General features: G+C 45.3%; 1 protein-coding gene across 1 annotated transcript in view; it reads left to right on the top strand.

The window, feature by feature from the left end:
• Positions 1–19,471, top strand: part of FRMPD2 (FERM and PDZ domain containing 2) — a 95,048-nt gene that overhangs the window by 51,086 nt on the left and 24,491 nt on the right. Inside the window, exons 15-19 of the mRNA XM_063727554.1 lie at positions 7,849–8,059; positions 13,471–13,571; positions 15,111–15,203; positions 15,892–15,999; positions 16,092–16,208. Of these exons, the coding sequence (XP_063583624.1) occupies positions 7,849–8,059; positions 13,471–13,571; positions 15,111–15,203; positions 15,892–15,999; positions 16,092–16,208 (630 nt within the window). The remainder of the gene's footprint in view (positions 1–7,848; positions 8,060–13,470; positions 13,572–15,110; positions 15,204–15,891; positions 16,000–16,091; positions 16,209–19,471) is intronic.

Raw genomic sequence — 19,471 nt, 5'->3', positions numbered from 1 at the left:
CAGTAAAATCAGTTTTTGGACAATGATATGTGAAACTGTACGTGATATGGTGCTAAGTGAGGAAAAGGAAGTTATAAGACTGTGTCTAGCTAGCACCGTCCAATGACACTTTCTTCAATGATGGAAATATCTGCATTGTTCAGTGTGGGAGTCACTAGCAACACAGACCTATCATGAACAAAAGTTCTTGGAAAAGGAATTTGACGGAAAAAGACTTTATTCCTGTCACAGTCTGCAAACCCAGAAGGCACAACCTTAGTATAAAACAAAGGTGTGTTCTGGAGAACAAAGGGAGGGTTTGGCTTTTATAGAGAAAGCTCCCACCTAGGTTCCCAATCAAGTTCATTTATTCAAATGAAGGATTCAAACTTGCTTAGTTCAGATTGGTTGATGCGGTGCAGTTCTGATTAGTTGATACAGCTGAGCCCTGATTCGAGGAGGCAGGTGAGCTCTGATTGGTTGGTTCAGGTGAGGTCTGCAAGTCCCAATGTTAAACAGAAGGGTGGATATTCAAATAACTGAGAGTACCTGTGTGACCTCTAGTCAGCAAATGGCTGCTTGGCTCTGTTTTATTTATTTATTTATTTATTTATTTATTTATATTTCTTAGCTTTTAGTTTTTATTTACTTATGAAACATAAAGCAATTTTGCACAAAAGGTAACAAATAAACCTTGAAATTTCAATGGCTTAATACAGCAAAGGTTTCTTCTCAGGCATTTCTTAGTCTGGCTGTTTTGCAGCTCTCCTCCAGCGACTTGGGGTCTCGGCTGCTTCAGTGGAGAGCTCCATTATCTAGAACAATTACTCCAGAAAGGAAAGAGAGAGCTGTAAAACTGCACAAGATGTTTTAAGAGCCAGATCCCAAAGTGACTCATATTCCTTCCATCTGCATTTCATTAATAGAACACAGTCACACGGCCCCCAAGACAACTGCAAGAGGGGTTGGAAAGGGAGGACTTCCTGTGTGCCCAGGAAGAGGAAGTAGTGTAATGATACACCATGGTCCTTGCCATAACGTCTGCAGCCATCTGCTGTATCACCCTTAATTGAGAGTTTGGTATTAAATTCATAGCAGGACCAGATTACTGAAGAGGCAGAGTTTGTCATTTGTGTTTAGATTGGAATCCTTGCAAGGAAAAACACTAAAATGTTTCTGCAATACACATAATCTAGAGATCAGGTGGACAGCATGGTGACCTGAACGCGGCACAGTTGAAGATTACCTACCAACAAGAATAACAATGAATGTCCTGTTAAATAGCCCTGGAAGCACCTGTACCAATCAGGAAGCTGTTTGCTGCTGCTTAGCAATTACAGTGAGAAATGTAACTCATCACATTCTCCTACTTTTGGTTGCTTAGCAGATCTTTTGCTTACTGTGCTTCTAAATTCAGAAAATATAAATACCCTTGTTTTACCAGGACCATATCTTAAAAATTTCAGGTACCTTGTATAGTAGGATTTTTTTTTTGCCTGAACTCATTTTTTCAGAAAAATTTCAACTTTTATTTTAGATGCAGGGGGTACATGTGCAGATTTGTTAAATGGGAATATTACGTGATGCTGAGAGGTTTGGAGTATGGATCCGGTCACCCTGGTAGTGAGCGTAGTACCTGATAGGTAGTTTTCTAACCCACCTCACCTTCCTCCACCCTCTAGTAGTCCACAGTGTCTATTGTTCCCATATTTATGTCTATGTCTGATCAACGCTTAGCTCCTGCTTATGAGGAAGAACATGCAGTATTTGATTTTCTGTTCCTGCATTAATTTGTTAGGATTATGTCTTCCAGCTCAATCCATGTTACTGGATACAAAATCAATGTACAAAAATCAGTAGCATCTCTATACACCAAAAACATCTCAGGCTGAGAGTGAAATCAAGAACACAATCCCACTTAAACAATAGCCACAAAGAAAACGAAATACCCAGGAATACCGCTAATCAGGAAGGTGAACAATCTCTACAAAGAGAACTACAAAACACTGCTGAAAGAAATCAGAGATGACACAAATAAATGGAAAAACATTCTATGCTTATGGATCGGAAGAATCAATGTTGTAAAAATAGCCATACTGCCCAAAGCAATTTACAGATTCAATGCTATTCCTATCAAACTACCAATGTCATTCTTCACAGAATTAGAAAAAAAAAACTATTCTAAAATTCATATGGGACCTAAAAAGAGCCTGAATAGCCAAAGCAATCTATTTTAAATTTGGGCCCAGTTAGCTACTCAGAATCCATCTTGAGGGATTGGCTCTTTCAGGTTCACATTTGTTCACACTATTGGGCACTTCAAAGGTGGCAAAAAGAACTGAGGGATTAAATTTTCAATGTTATTTAATTTTTGTCCATTTATATTTAAATTTAAATGGCCACATGTGCCTACCGTATTGAATAGCATAGTTATAGATAGACACACAACACTAATTTGGTTAATATTAATGTGTTTTAAGATAAGAAAGAATACAGAAATGAACTGCACCAAAATGTTACTTGTTATTACCTTTGGGAGTTAGGCATACAGGTATGACTGTTTTCTCTGTGATACTTTTTTGATATTTATTAAACTTACAACAATGAACGTGTGTATTATTGTTATAACTAAGAGTGAGACTATTGGTTAAAATGGGGCACACATCACATAAGACAAGTTAATATTTATTGAGCATTTACGAAGTGCTATGGAGCTATTTACTATTGTTATTACTAATTTTTCCTGGTGTTATGCTAAGTACTTACACTAATTACCTCCCTTATGTTCATAATTTACTGTTTTCTCAAACCGCCCTGGTCAAGCAGCCCCAGGAGGCAGGTACCAGCATTATGTGGAGGAGCAAACTGAGGCTTGGAAAAGTTAAGTAATGTGCCGGCTGCTTGGTGGTGGGCCTAGCCAAGGTTTGAACCTGTGGCTGTTGGGGCCCAGTGCCTGTACTATGGCCTTTCATAACCAGCCAGAGCATGGAATTCAGTGCTAGAGAGACTTGGTTTTGTGCACTGGCTTTACCACAGCTGCTGTCAATGTCTAAGCATTAGTTCTTCTTTGGCCATAAAAGGGAGCAATATAATATAGTGGTTTACACCCTTCATGTTCAGAGCATGGTTCCTGGAGCTGCAGCATGCATGTCATCTGGGAGCTTGCAAAGGATGCAGAATCTCAGGCCCCACTCCAGACCATCTGAATCTGAATCTGCCTTTTAAAAAGAACCCAAGTGATTTGAATGTACATATAAGCTTCAGAAACACTGACTTGGAATGTGGCCTGTGGAGTCCAGTAGACTCAGGGGAGTGCCACTTTCTAGCTGTGTGACTTTGGGCAGCTCACTTCCCCTTTCGGAGCTGGAGTGTCCTCATTGGCGCACACAGACCATACTGTAGGTTTGTATTGTGCTCGAGTGGGAAGGTGCGTGTGTGTAACATTTCTAGCTCAGTGTCTGGTGTTCTGTGCTCAGTGTGAGAGTAGTAATGGTGGCTCCTGCTCACGGGGGTTTTGTTCAGTGCCAGCCAATTCATATGGGAGCTGTGTCGTTGGGTCCTGGGGCTGGCCCAGGAGTTGGGGTCAACTGGGAAACAAAGTTGCTGAACTTTCAGATGCAGAACCAAATGCAGAAAATAATGGTAGCTTATTTTATTATTTGCAGCAGAACCAGATGAACATATAAACATTTCATTGAAACCACAGGCTGGTGGTTCCAGGATATTTCCAGGGAGCTGGAGGTGACAAATGTAAATTAATTATACCTGACTTACCTGCTATTGCTGAGAACAGTGTGTGAAACACCATCGATATTGCTTTTATTGCCTGATTTCAGTGACTGTAAAATATTTATAAATATTTCATGAGCTCACTTGTAAAATTAGTCCTTTCAGGCCTATTTGGCTTGTAATAGGCTGTTTTCTCAAACTGCACATTCTACCATCTTAGGAGTTTTTAGGAATCTAACATTCATTTGCATTGAAAGGATGAGTTTAGACAAAGTTTCCTTGCCTTTTAAAATATTTCTTCATTTTAGAAACTCTCTCTGCAGATTCATGTAACCCTTTTCAGCGATTACATGCAGCCGAGAACTGACCGCCTCCAGCTGATGGTCCCACACACCCCTCAAGCTCAGGGCATCCGTAATTGATCTCTTCCTCTCACACACCTCTCTTTGCCATGATATTTGTCTTGTTCAAAGCGGGTCACCCAGCCTTCCTGCAGGAAACTGGGAGTGTCGGGGCCTGCACCCTCTCTTCCCACCCCACTTGTCACCAAAAACAGAGAGAGAGATGTCAAAGCTGGGGGAACCCAACACATCTCATATCCTTGAAATGGAGGCACGTCACATAATGGACTTGCTGCTGGTACTCTTGTCCCGGATAATAGTCCTTCTCAGCCTTCAGAGTGACCTTTCAAAAGGACCAATCCTGTCATTTTCTTCCATGCTGAAAACTTGTTAATGGCTCTCTGTTGTCTGCAAGGACAAGCTCAAACTTCTTCTTCTAGAATGGCATGCCAGACGCTTCCCACTCTGTCCCCAATCCTGCCGTATTCTTTGCCCTGGCTCCTCCTCTCTGGTCTCTGGCTGTTTTTCATGCCAGCTTGCAGGCTGTTCAGCACACCAGGATGGCTCAGCTTCCAGGGCTTTTGTGCCCAGCATACCCTCTGCCTACAGCGCGTTCCTAACCCCGTCCTGGCTCAGACCGCCAAGATAAGTCCAATCCTCTGTAAATAAGCTTAAGGGTAACCTCATCCTTGAAGGCTTTCCTGATTGACTGCCCCCAGGTGGCTCTTCCTAGGTGGATGGACCACTCCCTCTGCTGTGCAGACCTCTGTCTTCTCACCTATATTATTCTGCCACTTTTATTTGTGGATATGCCTGCCTGCAGTCAGCAGTGGACTGGGAGTTCCACAAGAGCAGCTCCAGCACAGAACAGAGGTGTGGTGTGTCAAATGGGAAGTATTTAATACATGTTTTTTGATGAATGAATGGATGATTTGTGTGGAATTACAATCATTTACTGAACCCTTCCCATTTTTGATATTTAGTTCACTTTTTGTTTTTAAGTATTACAAATAATATGATAAATATCATTGGAAGAAACATTTTTCTATATTTTATATCGTTTCTTTTAGCTAGATCTCAGAAGTGTAATTGTTGGGTACCAACGCTGGGCATTTTTAAGACTATTGCTGTTTTCCCGAGTGCCATTCTCAAGCCCAGTATTGTCTTGCCTGTTTTGTTGCATCCTTGTTGGAATAGATATCATCGTGTTTATCTTTGTTCATTTGAAGGTAAAAGTGATTTCTCACTGTGGCTTTATTTTGCAGTCCTTTGATTCTTGAGCAGTTGAGCACTTTCCAAGTGCTTCTTAGTCATTCTTCTGTGAATTATCTCAATAAGCATATTACTTTATAGTTATATTTGGTTCTGAGGGGAGAAAAGATAGATCACTGAGCTTTTACAAATGCATAATTTCCGGACTAAATAGGCAGGATCTGTCAGCCCTGCGGAGTGGGGCCCATGGGCCTTTGCTCAGCTGTTTCTCATGGGTGGCCTGGGGGCTGCAGGGGTGGTCTCGGCCCTTGCACAAGAAGGCTGCAAGACTGCAGATTTGCAGTGAGCTGCCCAGAATCTTGTCCTGGGTGTCTTTTCCTTGTGGCCCTTGGCTCTGAGTATATCCTGTGTCCTTGAGACACTGTAAGTGACTTGGACTTTGCCCTTGACATCCAGATGGATTCAGTCTTATTTCCCTAGTGCCACAATTATGCTACGAGTCACCCACAGCAGGGAATAGAAACTGTCCACTGTCCTCAGCTCACTAGTAGCTTTGGGACATTCGTGGCAATGCTTCCTTCCATTCTTGAAAGGCTGTCTACTTTTGACTCTACCATCTTCCAACAAATCCCCCCTCCACTGTTTGTCCACCCAGTCAGCCCCATGAAGCTGAGGCCTGGCGATGACACTGGCACTCACCAGCAGCCCCACCAGCCCACAGCTGTAGGCTGAGTCCCTGATGCTGAGTGCTTGACACCCAGGGTCTCATTTCCTGACCTCACTAAGTGGCCCCTCTCCTGCCAGCTGAGCTTCCTCCTCAGGCTCCAGGCACTCTCCAGCATCTCACAGGCCCTTGAGCTCTGTCTCCTCTGCTAACTTTTGTGAGTCCCCTGCCTCTAAGGGATGGCTCCTTCCTGTAATCACAGGCTCTGTACAGTCTTGCTTCAAACCCGCTAAACCTCTCTGAGCTGCGACCTTGCCTCCACTGTCTCTGCCTAGAATATCCGCCTGTGGGTATTAATATCCATCATGATTAACTCTAAGGTCACTGTCCCTTTGGGCCCTGGTAAACAGAAGGCTGGGCGTGTCTCAGATCAATCTCCCCTGCTACTGTCATTGTCTTTGTGTCCTTAGCATCCCCATTTTCCAGCGTGGACTGTGGAGTCTGCAGATTTGAGTGTGAGTCTGCCCTACCACTTACTGGCTTTGGGACCATGAGCAAATTATTAACACTCTCTTAGCCCCAAGTTCCATGATCTTTAAATTGGGTATAATAATATCTACCCCACAGGATTATTGTGAGGATTAAATGAGACAATGAAGATAATGTGCTTCCCACCGTGCCTGGCACATAGTAAGCATTCAGCAAATATTAGTAGTTGATGTTGACATTACTGCTGTTGTTGCTGTTTCTGAACAAGCCCAAGCTCGGATTAAGATACTACGCAATTTGTGCAAAAGCTGCAGGTCACATTTAATTTACTCATATTCCTCCATTGCTTTTTGCCTACTGTATGTGAGTGACGGTATCATAATGCCTCATGCATGCAGAAAATTCTCAAAAAGTTTTTTTTAAAAGGCTGGCTTTGCAGTAAGCACAGCCCTGGCGGGGAACCAGACACCATTGTAGGGAAGAGAGGGGGGTCCGTTTGAAGAAATATATGCCCATGGATATCCTTGAAATGAAGGCACTTCACCAGGCTCTAGAAGTGCATGTGCACACACACACATGCACACACAGAGAAACCAGGAGCCACACCACTACCATGTGTCTGACCATTCTTTCCTTCTTGGTTTTAGCAAGGCACAGATGGTCAGAATGTATTCATCATTTTCCTTTCTTAAAATACTAACTTGGCTTTATGTAAAGCCTCATTAACTTAAAAGCTCTATTTTTCAAATCCCATTTTTTTTAATGAACAATGTGAATAGTGAAGTGGGGAGTTAATCACATCCGTGGTCTTAAGTTCAAGACTTCATCAAAGTTATTTATTAAACATGTCTGCATGAAAGGAGAAAGGCAAGTGTCAAAGCTGGGGGGACCCAACACATCTCACATTATATTTCAGGAAATAGGACTTTGTATTAAATATGATTACCAGGTCAAACTATGCTGTGTAGAGATTAAAGGTTATACTCCACAGAGCAGAGCCTAATCTTGGGATCTCAGGAGATTTGGAGGCACATTTGCTACAAGAATGTTTGGGAGGACAGATCTGTAAAAGCAGAAAGCAGAAGGGGATGGGGCAGCTGATTTCACAGGAGGCTCGGCCGGAGCCCGACGCACCCGCAAATGCTCTAGGGTTAGCACCCATTTTAACAGGCTCTTTGGCTCTGCGTCCTGTCAGCTGCAGGGGGAGAGAGAGCATCTTGTCTCTTCCTTCTTCTGTTTCTGAGGTTTCTTTCATTAGCAAGTGCTAATTAGGAGAACTTGCATTCTCAGGGATAATCGCAGGAGACAAAATAGCAGCACAAAAAGAAAGGAGGAGGAGAGCGGGGGCCCAGTGATATGTTACAACCACCAGAGCAATGGATCCAGCATCATTCTTGTCTGTGTGTATGTCTATCTTTTTCTCCCCAAATTCAGACCATGATAAGTTTGTGCAAACGGCCAATTTGAGTCCTGCATACCAGGCCCAGTCTAAGCCTCTCATTTGGATTCAGAGATTGTCATGCTCAGAAAACGAGTTGTTTGCATCCAGGCTTCAGGATGCTGCAGGAGGCCTGTTGAGCACATCATTGGATAACTTCAACGTGGACGGCAGCAAGGAGGCTGGACCAGAAGGCATCGGGCGCAGGTGGGTGTGACACATTTGTTCTCTGGGCCCAAACCACCGTGTGCTTGATGCTTTGCAGTGATCTGTACTGAAGATTTTTTTTTTTTTTTGAGACGGAGTTTTGCTCTTGTTGTCCAGGCTGGTGGAGTGCAGTGACATGATCTTGGCTCACCGCAACCTCAGCCTTCCGGGTTCAAGCAATTCTCCTGCCTCAACCTCCCAAGTAGCTGGGATTACAGGCATGCACTGCCACACCCTGCTAATTTTTGTATTTTTAGTAGAGACGGGGATTCTCCATGTTGGTCAGGCTGGTCTCGAACTCCAGACCTCAGGTGATCCACCATCCTCAGCCTCCCAAAGTGCTGGGATTACAGGCATGAGCCACCACGCCCGGCCAAGAAATTGTTTAAAGGATGTTAGATGTCTAAGAAAAGTATATATTTATTGGGTAACTGTCAATCAGTTCCACAGAGATTTACAGAAGGCCATCTATGGGCTAAGTCTATGTTAAACACTCTAGGGCCAACCTCCCATTCCTCCTTCTATGATGCTCCCATTTTTTGGTGAAGAAGGAACTAGATGATAATATGAAATTGGAGAGGACAAATAAACAAGTTGCAATAAGCCTATTTGACCTTATTATCAGCCAGGTGCTATCCTGAGCATGTGTACACGTCAACTAATTTAAGTCTTATGACTCTGTTAAGTGTTTCTGTTGTTCTCATCACATCACAGAGAGGAAACCCAGGGGTTAGAATTTGAACACATGCAGCTGGCCTTAGAGTCCAACTCCTAACCTCTACACCATGCTACCTTTCCTATTGATGAGTTTCTTATCATTTAAATTTATATGTAAAAATAGTGGGCTTATAAATGCAACTTCACATGACAAAACAACGATTCATAAATTTAAAAATAGCCTAGGACTTGGATTACATTTACACTGCAATTTATAGAAATAGCACAGATTCCCAGGCAGCATATGACCAATGAAGGTTGCTGCAGGAGCTGTTTTTTTGGGTTGAGTTTTCCAGCTACTTCAGCAAGAGGGTATGGATGATTCATTTGAACTGAAAGTCTATGTGTGTATCTATATCTATATCTATACCTGTATCTCTATCCATAACTATCATCTTAAAGTAATTCTTAGAAAATTGTTGCCCCCAATTCTGTTGATGCAAATGTACATTGCTGTGCACCACAAACTAAATCAACAGTGGTAAAGCAAAAAGGTTTTGAGCATCTATTGCTGTGTAACAAATGACCCCAAAGTATAGTGGCTTAAAACAATGACTATTGTGTTATTCCGTTTCACAATGAACTGGATTAGAAATTTCACAGTGAACTGGGTTAGAAATTCAGGCAGGACTTAGTTGAGGGATTCTTCTGGGTTTCATGTGGTATTGACTGGGGTCCAGCAGATGCTGGACTAGTCTAGAGGACACAAGACGACTTTGTTCACAGGCTAGTTCCTTGGATGGTTGGGAGGCAGTGCTCATGGAGCTCCTCTCCCTCCGTGAGTAGTCTTGACTCCTCTCCATGTGGGGTCTCCAGCAAGGTTCTGCAAGGCAGGAGGGCTCCAAGATCCCAAAAAGAAGCTGTCAGTTCTCTTCAAGTCTAAGCCTGAAGCTAGCCTGGTGTCACTGCTGCCATACTGTTGGTTAAAATAGTCACAGGTCAGCACAGATTCAAAGGGAGCAGAAATAGGCTCCACGTCTTGATGTAGGAGGGTCCAAGACTTTGTGGACATCTTTCATTTGTCACCCAAACTAATGGTACCTTATAGCACTTCATTGTTTAAAAGGCAGAAGAAGCCATGACTGACTCAAGGCCATCTTGAGGATGTGTTGCCCACAAAGCATCCTTCCTGAGAATGGTGGCCCTTCCAGCGACTGGCCAGTGGTCATGCCCAGTAGGGGCTTTTCAGTGTTGCATGGTTGCTGCCCTTCTTGATACAAAGCTGAATTGGCACCCTCTGTAATATTCAGTATAACTCTAATCTCGGTTTACAAATGCCAAATTTTTATGACCCTTAATAACTCACGAGTTACCGGTAACTTGTGGGTGAAAAGGGAAACTTAATTACTAGGCTTTTGAGTTCTTGGAAGATTCCCGCAACCCCACCTCCAAGAAGCACAGCTTGAGACACTGGTTTGGGTGCAGGTATGTTTTTGTGGAGGTGATACCAAGAAGGAGTGAGAGAGAGAGGGAGTTGGGGAAGCAGGCAAAGTGTGGTCACAGGGGTAGGGGTCACTGGGTAGCTGTTGAGGGCAACCAGGGCTCAGCTCCACAGAGGTGTGCAGAGGCCTCCTAGAACTGCAGGACAGGAGGCAAACACTATGTACTGGCTCCTACTTCCCTTTGGTCGAAGGCTGAGAGGCCTGGACTCTCCCGTGCTTTTGGGTAAGGTGGGAATAGTGGGGGTGGAGGAGACGGCTCCCAAGATGGACAAGAATCTCTAGAGCAGAGAGAGGGCCACACCTGAGCCAGGATGCTGTAAGCTCAACTGAGCCTGAGCTCTCATGGAACTGCCCCCCACCACTGCAGTTGAAGTCTGAGGTGGGCCAAAGGCCATGACAGTGATGCAATTGAGACGTTTAGTGTTTCTGTCATGGTACAGAGGCCACTCTGCCAGGGGCCCCTTCTGACAGGGTTCTGGATCAAGCCCCGCATCATGGAAGTCCTTTGCCAATACTTGCTCCATGGTCTAGTGCCGTGTGACCTCAAGGAAGTTATTCAACACCCCAGGCCTCAGTTTCCTCATTCGTCCAGTGGTAGTAATAGTCATCCCTCCCCACTGGGTAGCTGTGGGAATTAAATCATGTTATAAAAGCTGAATATGGGTTGGGTCTGTGGTGACTGCCCTGATGCTGGTCTCGAACACAGCGTTAGGCTCCATGAACGGTGCAGCAATTTCCAAGCAAGGGCACCAGGGACGGCTGCTTGGGAGATGCGACATCAGGTCTTGACTGATGAATAGGATCTGGGCACTGTGAGAGGAAGAGGAGGAATACCATGAGCAAGGGCCTCCTTAGTCTTACTAGAAAAATGGATTGAGCACCTACTGTGTGCCAGCCCTGGGCCAGGTGTGGAGGATTCAGTGATGAGCAGGACAGTTGTGGTCCCCACCTCATGAGCTCGCAGGCCAGCGGAGAGGTGGCCTACATGAGGTCTGTGTGGAAAGGTGCAGGTCATGCCGCTGGCCTAAGCCTGGGCATGTGACCACAGGAGGGAAGGCTGACACGTGGAGGCAGGACCCCATTGCCAGTGGCATTCCTGAGCAGTTGTTTACACAGCACGTGGTGCCAGTGGCTGCCTGCCCTGAAGTACAGCTCCTGCCTGCCCTCCCACTCCTGGGAGGTGGCCTCTGACTTCACATCACTGCTTTTCTGAAGCCTTTCCCCACTGCCTCAGGCAAAGGTGTGGCTCCTCCACATCGCTGGCTCCAGTTAGGGCGGTACCCTCTGTCCCCTCCACCCTGACACCCACATGCTCGTGTCTGTGCTGTTAAACATGGAACTTCTCAAGAACAGCAATGTGCCTGGTGTATCCTTAGCTCTAAGGCTGGCAGGGAAAGCTTTCAGTAAATGGATTTTTTTAAAGTTCACATTTAAAATGTTTTTAAATTGTGGTAAAATACACATAATATAACATCTACCATCCTAACCACTTGTCAGTTCAGTAGCACGCAGTCCATTCACGATGTTGTGCTACCATCACCAAAGTCCATCCCCAGAGCTCTGTCCGTCTTCCCAAATTGAAACTGCACTCATTCGACACAACTCCCATTCCACCCGCCTCATCCACTGGCCACTGCCATGCTCCTTCTGGTCTATGAATGTGACTGCTCCAGGTTCCTCAGATGAGTGGAATCATTCACATTTCATCCTTTTGTGACTGGCAGTGATTGGCTTTTAAGCAATAAAGGGTTGCATATGTGGCCCAGATCACATGGGTCATAAAACCCCAGGCCCAGAAAAGCCCTTCCTTTTCCCTAAAGGCCACCTGAAGGCCACCTCAGCATCATCGCCTCTCTCGGCTCCTCCCAGACCGTGGGGATTTCTCCATCCGTTGAGCCCACGAGCACCCTGTCGCAGCCTCTCCCTGGGCACCTTAGTTGGCTCTAGGAGGCATGAAAGTCATCCACCCTGCATCCCACAGCAGGCTGGGGACTCCCAGAGGACAGGCCCATGCCTGACCCACCCTTTACCCTCAGTGCCTTGGAGCTCAGGCCTGACACCTGGGGTTCTCAGTCACTGTGGGTCGATCATGCTGCAAGGCAAGCACCAACAGGAACCAAGTCAGAGTGAGGCCTCGTCCGTCGCCAGTCTCCAAAGCTACTCTGTGCTGCACCTCTCTGTGAGGCTGGACTTCTCCTCCCCCCACCACCCGTTCTTCCCTTTCTGGCTGCAGCCTCTTTGCACGGTGCCAAGCTCCCTGCAGAGAGCCCTGGTGTCACGGCTCCAAGGGTACAGGGGGTGGGTCCATAGGTAACTGTCCATGCCAGCGACCCCTGCCATAGTCCAGCTGCTTGAAGCTGTGAGATTGCTGTGGGGCTCTGAGGGGTGGGGTCAGTCTGGGTAACCAGGGAAGCTGAATCTGCTCAGATGTTTGGCTGTCCAGGAGGCCCAGAGCTGGCTTTTTCCAGGGCTCTGAGACCCACAGCTTTACATCAATTGTTTCCTCTCACTCTAGACTTTGCTCACCTCTGAATGTAGCTTATCTCTGTGCAGAACTGACCCCGGGGCAGGGGCAACATCTCCCTTGACTCATTATTCTGCTGGGCTCTAGTACATTATTTACTAGCATGAGGCATATTCCGTCAGGGCCAGTTGAATGCTTGCATGAGTGCTTCTTGTTCACAGCATGGTATGATCAGGTGGCACCCAACACAACATGTACAATGATCAAGCAGGTCAGTGACCCTGCGCAGCTCTCGAGCATGTGGTAGGTGGGGTGTGGAGGGTGCCTGGCCTGGCTGAAGGCCTTCAGCTGAAAACAGGAGCAAATGACAAAACATCAGTATCCACTAAGAGTGCTGGTGTTTGATGCTTTCTATCTCATTTCAGTTCCCTTAGAAGCCTGGGAAGTAGGAATATTATTCTTATTTTATGGTTGAAAAAATGGAGGTTTACAGGATCATGTATCTTGCACATAGTAGGAGGCTCATATGAAGCCAGAGTGACCTCAGTGTTCCCTCTGAGACATAAAGATCCTAGAGCCATTTTTCCCAGTGCCCTCCTAATAACTAGATCAGCCCTTGATGGGGTACCTCTGAGGAGCTGCTGGGTGACTATACACAAGGCTGCCCTCCCTGAGCCACCATCCATACTCAGAAATGCCAAGAAGTTGCCTCCCTGAGCCACCTTATCTAACCTCACTGTCCTTCCCTGTGGGCCACCTTATCTAAACTCATTTTCTTTTCCCGGCAGCCCCTGCACTGGCCGGGAGCAGCTGAAGAGTGCCTGTGTGATCCAGAGGCCAATGACCTGGGACTCTCTGTCTGGGCCACCTGTTCAGAGCATGCATGCAGGTATGGGCCAGGCCACAACCAGGGCTCGGGTGGAGGAACCCCTACGCGGGAAGCTTGCTTTAAGTCTTTTACCACCACTTCATTTTGCTTCCCACACAATGTTTGTAACCTTGTTTTTGAATTGTTTTCTTTTTAAACTACCTGTGGTTGGGAAGAGACATTTAGCTTTGGCTGGGTATGTGGATCTGAAATGTGTTAGCTCTGGCGAAGACAATCCCAGCACTCTTGTCCAGAAGGAAGAATACCTGCTATGGAGGGTGTGTTCAGAAAAAGGCACCATTCACTGTAGATATGCTTATTTATGCAGGCCAGAACATCACCTCCCAGTATTCACCAGAAAACATACACAGAGTAGACTGCAGTCCCTTCTGCCATGCATCTTCCTGGCCAGTTCCCCATTGAATGTGAGGACAAAGAGATCCGACACTTGGAAAAATATCTCTACTCAGTGAGCATTAAGCCTGATGGTTGGATCAGTGGATTAGTCCGTTTTCATGCTGCTGATAAAGACATACCCAAGACTGGGAAGAAAAAGAGGTTTAATTGGACTTACAGTTCCACATGGCTGGGGAGGCCTAAGAATCATGGCAGGGGGCGAAAGGCACTTCTTACATGATGGCAGCAAGAGAAAAATGAGGAAGAAACAAAAGAGGAAACCCCTGATAAACCCATCAGATCTCGTGAGACTTATTCACTATCATGAGAATAGCATGGGAAAGACGGGCCCCCATGATTCAATTACCTCCCCCTGGGTCCCTCCCACAACATGCGGGAATTCTGGGAGATACAATTCAAGTTGAGATTTGGGTGGGGACACAGCCAAACTATATCAATCAGGAAAACTGCCAGGCAACTCTTTACCAGTAGCTGTCTGCCAATTTCTGCCAAGTTCCCTGGGGGAGGGAGAGACTCGGAAGGATTGCAGTGGTGGGTCACCGTTTGGGGATTTTCCCAAGTACACTGTGGCACACACTGAAGTGCCCCACTCCAGGACTCCAGCTCTCCGGGAACAGCTTCAGGGCTCTGCCTGGGGCTCCTCCATGATCCAAGCCAGGGGAAGACCACAGGTCACACAGGCTGGGCTGCTGGCACCTTGTCACCCCTGGTTATTTGAGGCCTGGGATGGGAAGGCTTTGCTGTCTCATCTCTATTTTAGCTTTTGTTTTTGTTTTCACTCTCAGCAAGTATTAATACATCTCTGCTTATCCTCTGTCTTGTCCCAAAATCAATGCGGAAAAAAATAGATACAGTAAGTCATAGAGAAAACAAGCACCATAGCCCATCCTGTTCTTGCCTCTGCTCTTTAAGCTGGAACTTGAGCAACACTGAGTGACACTCCAGAGAGGCTCATGTGAGTGTGTGTTCAGGTGTCCATTCCCAGCACTGCTGGGAGATTAAATATGAGCTACTTTTTTTCAGGAATGTGTGCGTGTGAATGTGCGTGCGCGCACGTGTGTGAAATGCTGTTTACTCCTTTTGTATTAGCTCCCAAATAATTTGGGGGAAAAGCACAATGTGGTGCTCTGCTTCTACCTTTAGGGTCAAAGAATAATAGGAGGAAGAGCTTTACAGCTGAACCGGGCCAAGAAATCGTGTGTGTGACACTGAAACGTGACCCACATCGTGGTTTTGGTAAGAGAGCTCCCTGCAGGTGAGGCCCAGTCTCTACCACTGGGCAAAGTGGGGAGGTGGGTGCTGTTTTCCCTTTCAACTTGTCTACTCCCCTTTCCTATCACTCCTCACCCAATTTGCCTTTTCTAGTGATCACTTCTGTTTTTTTTCTCCTTTTAATTGTCCCTAAAGAGCAATGGGACTTTTGTTTCCAAGTTTTTCTTTTAAGCCTGATACATTTTTGGGATGCATCTAAGTACATTGCAGAAAAAGATTTTTTTCCCCTAATACCATGTAGCAACATTCCTGTAGTCAGCAGTGGGAAAGAAGAGTCAATTTATCTCACCTCTTACCAGTGACCACTTTCTAAGACCCTAAAAACTGTATAAGAAACAAGGTACGGAGACAAGGTACTTGATGAAAAATCATTTATTTCCTATGTCTCATTATCTACTGGAGCAAAATCCAGTGCATATTGGTGGTTTGTGTTCCTAGTTTTAGCTGTGCTTACTAATGGGGAACAATCCACCTTTCTTCAAGCATCATGGCAGAGTAGAAAAGATCCTCTATTTGAGGATCAGAAGACCTGACTGTAACTATCAGCTAATGCCACTTGGTAGCTGTGTGATATCAGGGAAATAACCTAACCTCTCTGAACAGCAAAATCACTAAGTATCATCTGATCATGGACTATCATCTTGGATTACAGGTTTTGTCATTAATGAGGGAGAGTATTCAGGCCAAGCTGACCCTGGCATTTTTATATCTTCTATTATACCTGGAGGACCAGCAGAAAAAGCAAAAACGATCAAACCAGGTACATCTTTTTAAATCACTAGAGATACTGTTTTAAGAAACCACTCTTTTTTATTTCCTTGGAAGGATTATTGAGATGTTTTATTTTTCCAGGAGGGCAGATACTAGCCCTGAATCACATCAGTCTGGAGGGCTTCACATTCAACATGGCTGTTAGGATGATCCAGAGTTCCCCTGAAAACATAGAATTAATTATTTCTCAGTCAAAAGGTATGTTTTAACCGGCTCTGGGGAGCTTGAGAGCTTCCCTGCTTTCAGGAGTACATGATTACTGTGAGGTACTAGACCTTGAAGTCCACGTAGGTCTTCTGTATTGCTTTTCTCGTGGTATTGACTTGCAAACAAGCAGTGTAGTGGCACAAATTAATAAGCTTTGCAATTTCAGGGGCAGAATGGGCATTACCACTGCTTGTCTTGCTGAAAGGGAGTAACCTACTCTAATTTTGTTAGACACGGCTGGATACAACCAGTCTTTTTTTTCTGTCAACTCTCCTTGCATGGCAGGGAGGACCTTTTTATTGCCACCCAAAGTCCTTGTTGATAGAGTCTGCTCCAGGATTTCTATAGTTTGGGTTTAGATATAGCAATCCGCTGGGGAGGAGACAGGAACTGTTCTTTGTTAAACTTTTGTTTTGGGTTCAGGGGTACACATGTAGGTTTGTTATTACAGGCAAACTCATGTCACAGGGGTTGCTGTACAGACCATTTCATCACCTGGGTGCTCAGCATAGTGCCCAGTAGTTATTTTTCCTGATCCTGTCTCTCCTGCCATCCTCCTCCCTCAAGTAGGCTCTGGTGTCTGTTGTTCCCCTTTGTGACCATGGGTTCTCATTATTTAGCTCCCACTTATAAATGAGAACATGTGGTATTTGATTTTCCTTTTTTTTTTTTGAGATGGAGTCTCACTCTGTCTGCCAGGATGGAGTGCAATGGCACAATCTCGGCTCTCTGCAGCCTCCACCTCCTGGGTTTAAGCAATTCTCCTGGCTCAGTCTCCTAAGCAGCTGGGATTACAGGCATGCGCCGCCACACCTGGTTAATTTTTGTATTTTTTAGTAGAGACGGGGTTTCAATATGTTGGCCAGGCTGGTCTGAAACTCCTGAACTCAAGTGATCTGCCCACCTCAGCCTCCCAAAGTGCTGGGATTACAGGTGTGAGCCACTGCACCTGGCCTGTTCTTAAAGCTGAATTTTCATGGCAAGCTCGCTCTTCTTACTTGATGTGCATATTCCTGATCAACCTAAAGAGTAAAGTACTTTTTAATGATGCTTTTCTTCATCCTTTAGATAAGAATGAGAGAGCAACAACTGCCTTTATCAAAGGAAAATACTATTGTTTTTGTTGGGAGCAAGCTTGAGGAGCCTGGAGGAAGTAATGGGAGGAGGCTAACATCCTTTCTCCCTAGTTTCCTGAGACCACTGCTGCTTTTTGGTTGGGTGATCCTGTAAACCAACAGCAGACCGCCTGCAAATTCAGGCTCACGATTGCTTCTTCACACTTCAGGGGTGTCGTACAGTTTTCCTTTGTATACAGGAGAACTTCCTGTCACACCAGCCAGCATTTTCTAGGTCCTAAATGCAGGCACTGCATTTGCCTTGCCTTCTGAACACCGTGCACGCTCTCTCACTCTGGTACATGTACATAATGCCATGCAGCTCCCCCATCCAGAAGCTATGGATGGTGGAAGATGGCCGTGCTGGGGTCTCAGCCCCACACCCTTCATCCTGGGGTTGAAGCCTTCCCAGGGGCTGGCCTCAGTATGTCCCCAATGCCAGTCTCTGGCTTGCTGTCTCTGTTGGATTTCCCAGCGCCCCTGCTCTCCTTTCTGCGGTGGTTCAGCAATCCCTGTGTTTTCTTCCACATCCTCCACTGACAGGAGCAGTCAAACTGTCCCATGTGTCATCAGGAAACACAATGCAGGTGACCAAATCACAATTCAGCATAGTCCAAGGATGGCCTGCTGTGATGGAGGTTGTCAAAAAGCAGTACTTGAGGTCTGCCATTCTCAAACCAAAACCTCACATTAGAATTCCAGACAATGAGTTTCCCACAATGGCTGGGAATAAAATGTCCTTTCACTGTGGCGCCCCAGCCACCTTTTGGCAATGCTGCCTTCATCATGGTGGGGTTTCCTCATACAGCTGGACCACTGCCAGAGGAAGACGTTTCCTTGGTGATGCTGGCTGGGTCTCCGTGGCAGAGACTTGACTACCACGACTTTCTTCTATCTGGTTAGGCTGCTGGGCTAGATTGGAGATCAGGATCAGACAGATAAAATGTCCATCATGAGCATCCGTCAAGGTCTACAATAAATTGAGTTTCAGTTACCAAAGAAGGTCTCCCAGCTCATATGTCTACTAGGCAGGACACCAGTTGCAGCATGGCTTGACTTTTCAATTCAATCGTGAGTCCCATCCTCGCCTTTCATGGAGGATGTGGAAGAGAATAAGCCGATGCTTATGATACTGCCAGAAGGACAATGATGACAGAATCTGTGAATGAAATGGCCAGAAATACAGCATTATGAAACAGTGGCCCTGCCACTCCCTGCTGGATACCTTTAGATTTGAATAACTTCAAATCAAATTCATTAAATCAAATTTATTCAAATTGAATTCATTCAGCGTGTGAGTTTGGGCACTTCCCTGAGTGTTAATGAGTCTGTATCAAAAGTAGTAAATCTACTTGTATCCAGGTCTAAAGAAAATCTAACTGTTATTCATTCCTCCCACATATATTTGTTGAGCAGCTAATAATAACATGTTAACAGTAGATACATTTATTGAGGCTCTACCATGTACTAAGCTGTGCATGTCTCTGTGTGTGTGTGTGTGTGTATGAGAGCCATATACATATATATATATATATATGAGGGAATATATATCTTTCCTATATACATATATATTTTTATCTTTCTTTACATATGTAAAATCTTTTCTCTATGTATAATCTCTAAGCCTCATCAACTCTACAATATTATTGATATTGATATTATCTCTACTTTAGATACAGGAAAATTTAGGTTCAGTTATGTTGAGTACCTTGCCCAAGGTTTTTCTACTGATTCACAACTTCATGTTCTTTTCTTTATTCTATGCCAGCTCACGAGTCAGACACGGGGTAAGCAGGAATCAGTGGCCCAGCCTTCACTCGCAGGGGCCTGCAGTTTGGTTATTACCAAGCCTCCCAAAAGAACCTGATACGTTGGTTTTTGGATCACATGGTGGTTGCAGATGTGCTCAGTGGGGTGTCCAGGAGAGGCTGGGTTTAAGACAGTTCCCACATGCTGGCTGTAGGATTTGGGGCAGGATACTTAATAGCTTTGACTCTGTTTTCTCATGTTTGAACTGGGATTACACCTTCCTGGTGGGTTTGCTGAGAAGATGGGAAGATGTCCATATCTTCCTATATGTATGTATATCTAAGGTGCCCATCACATGGCTAGAGCTTAATAAGGGAGAGCTGGCCTTAT

The sequence above is a fragment of the Pongo abelii genome, chromosome 8, assembly GCF_028885655.2.
Source record: "Pongo abelii isolate AG06213 chromosome 8, NHGRI_mPonAbe1-v2.0_pri, whole genome shotgun sequence".
Classification (NCBI taxonomy): Eukaryota; Metazoa; Chordata; class Mammalia; order Primates; family Hominidae; genus Pongo; species Pongo abelii.
The sequence above is the reverse complement of the archived record's forward strand: the minus strand, read 5'-3'. Positions and strand labels throughout refer to the sequence as shown.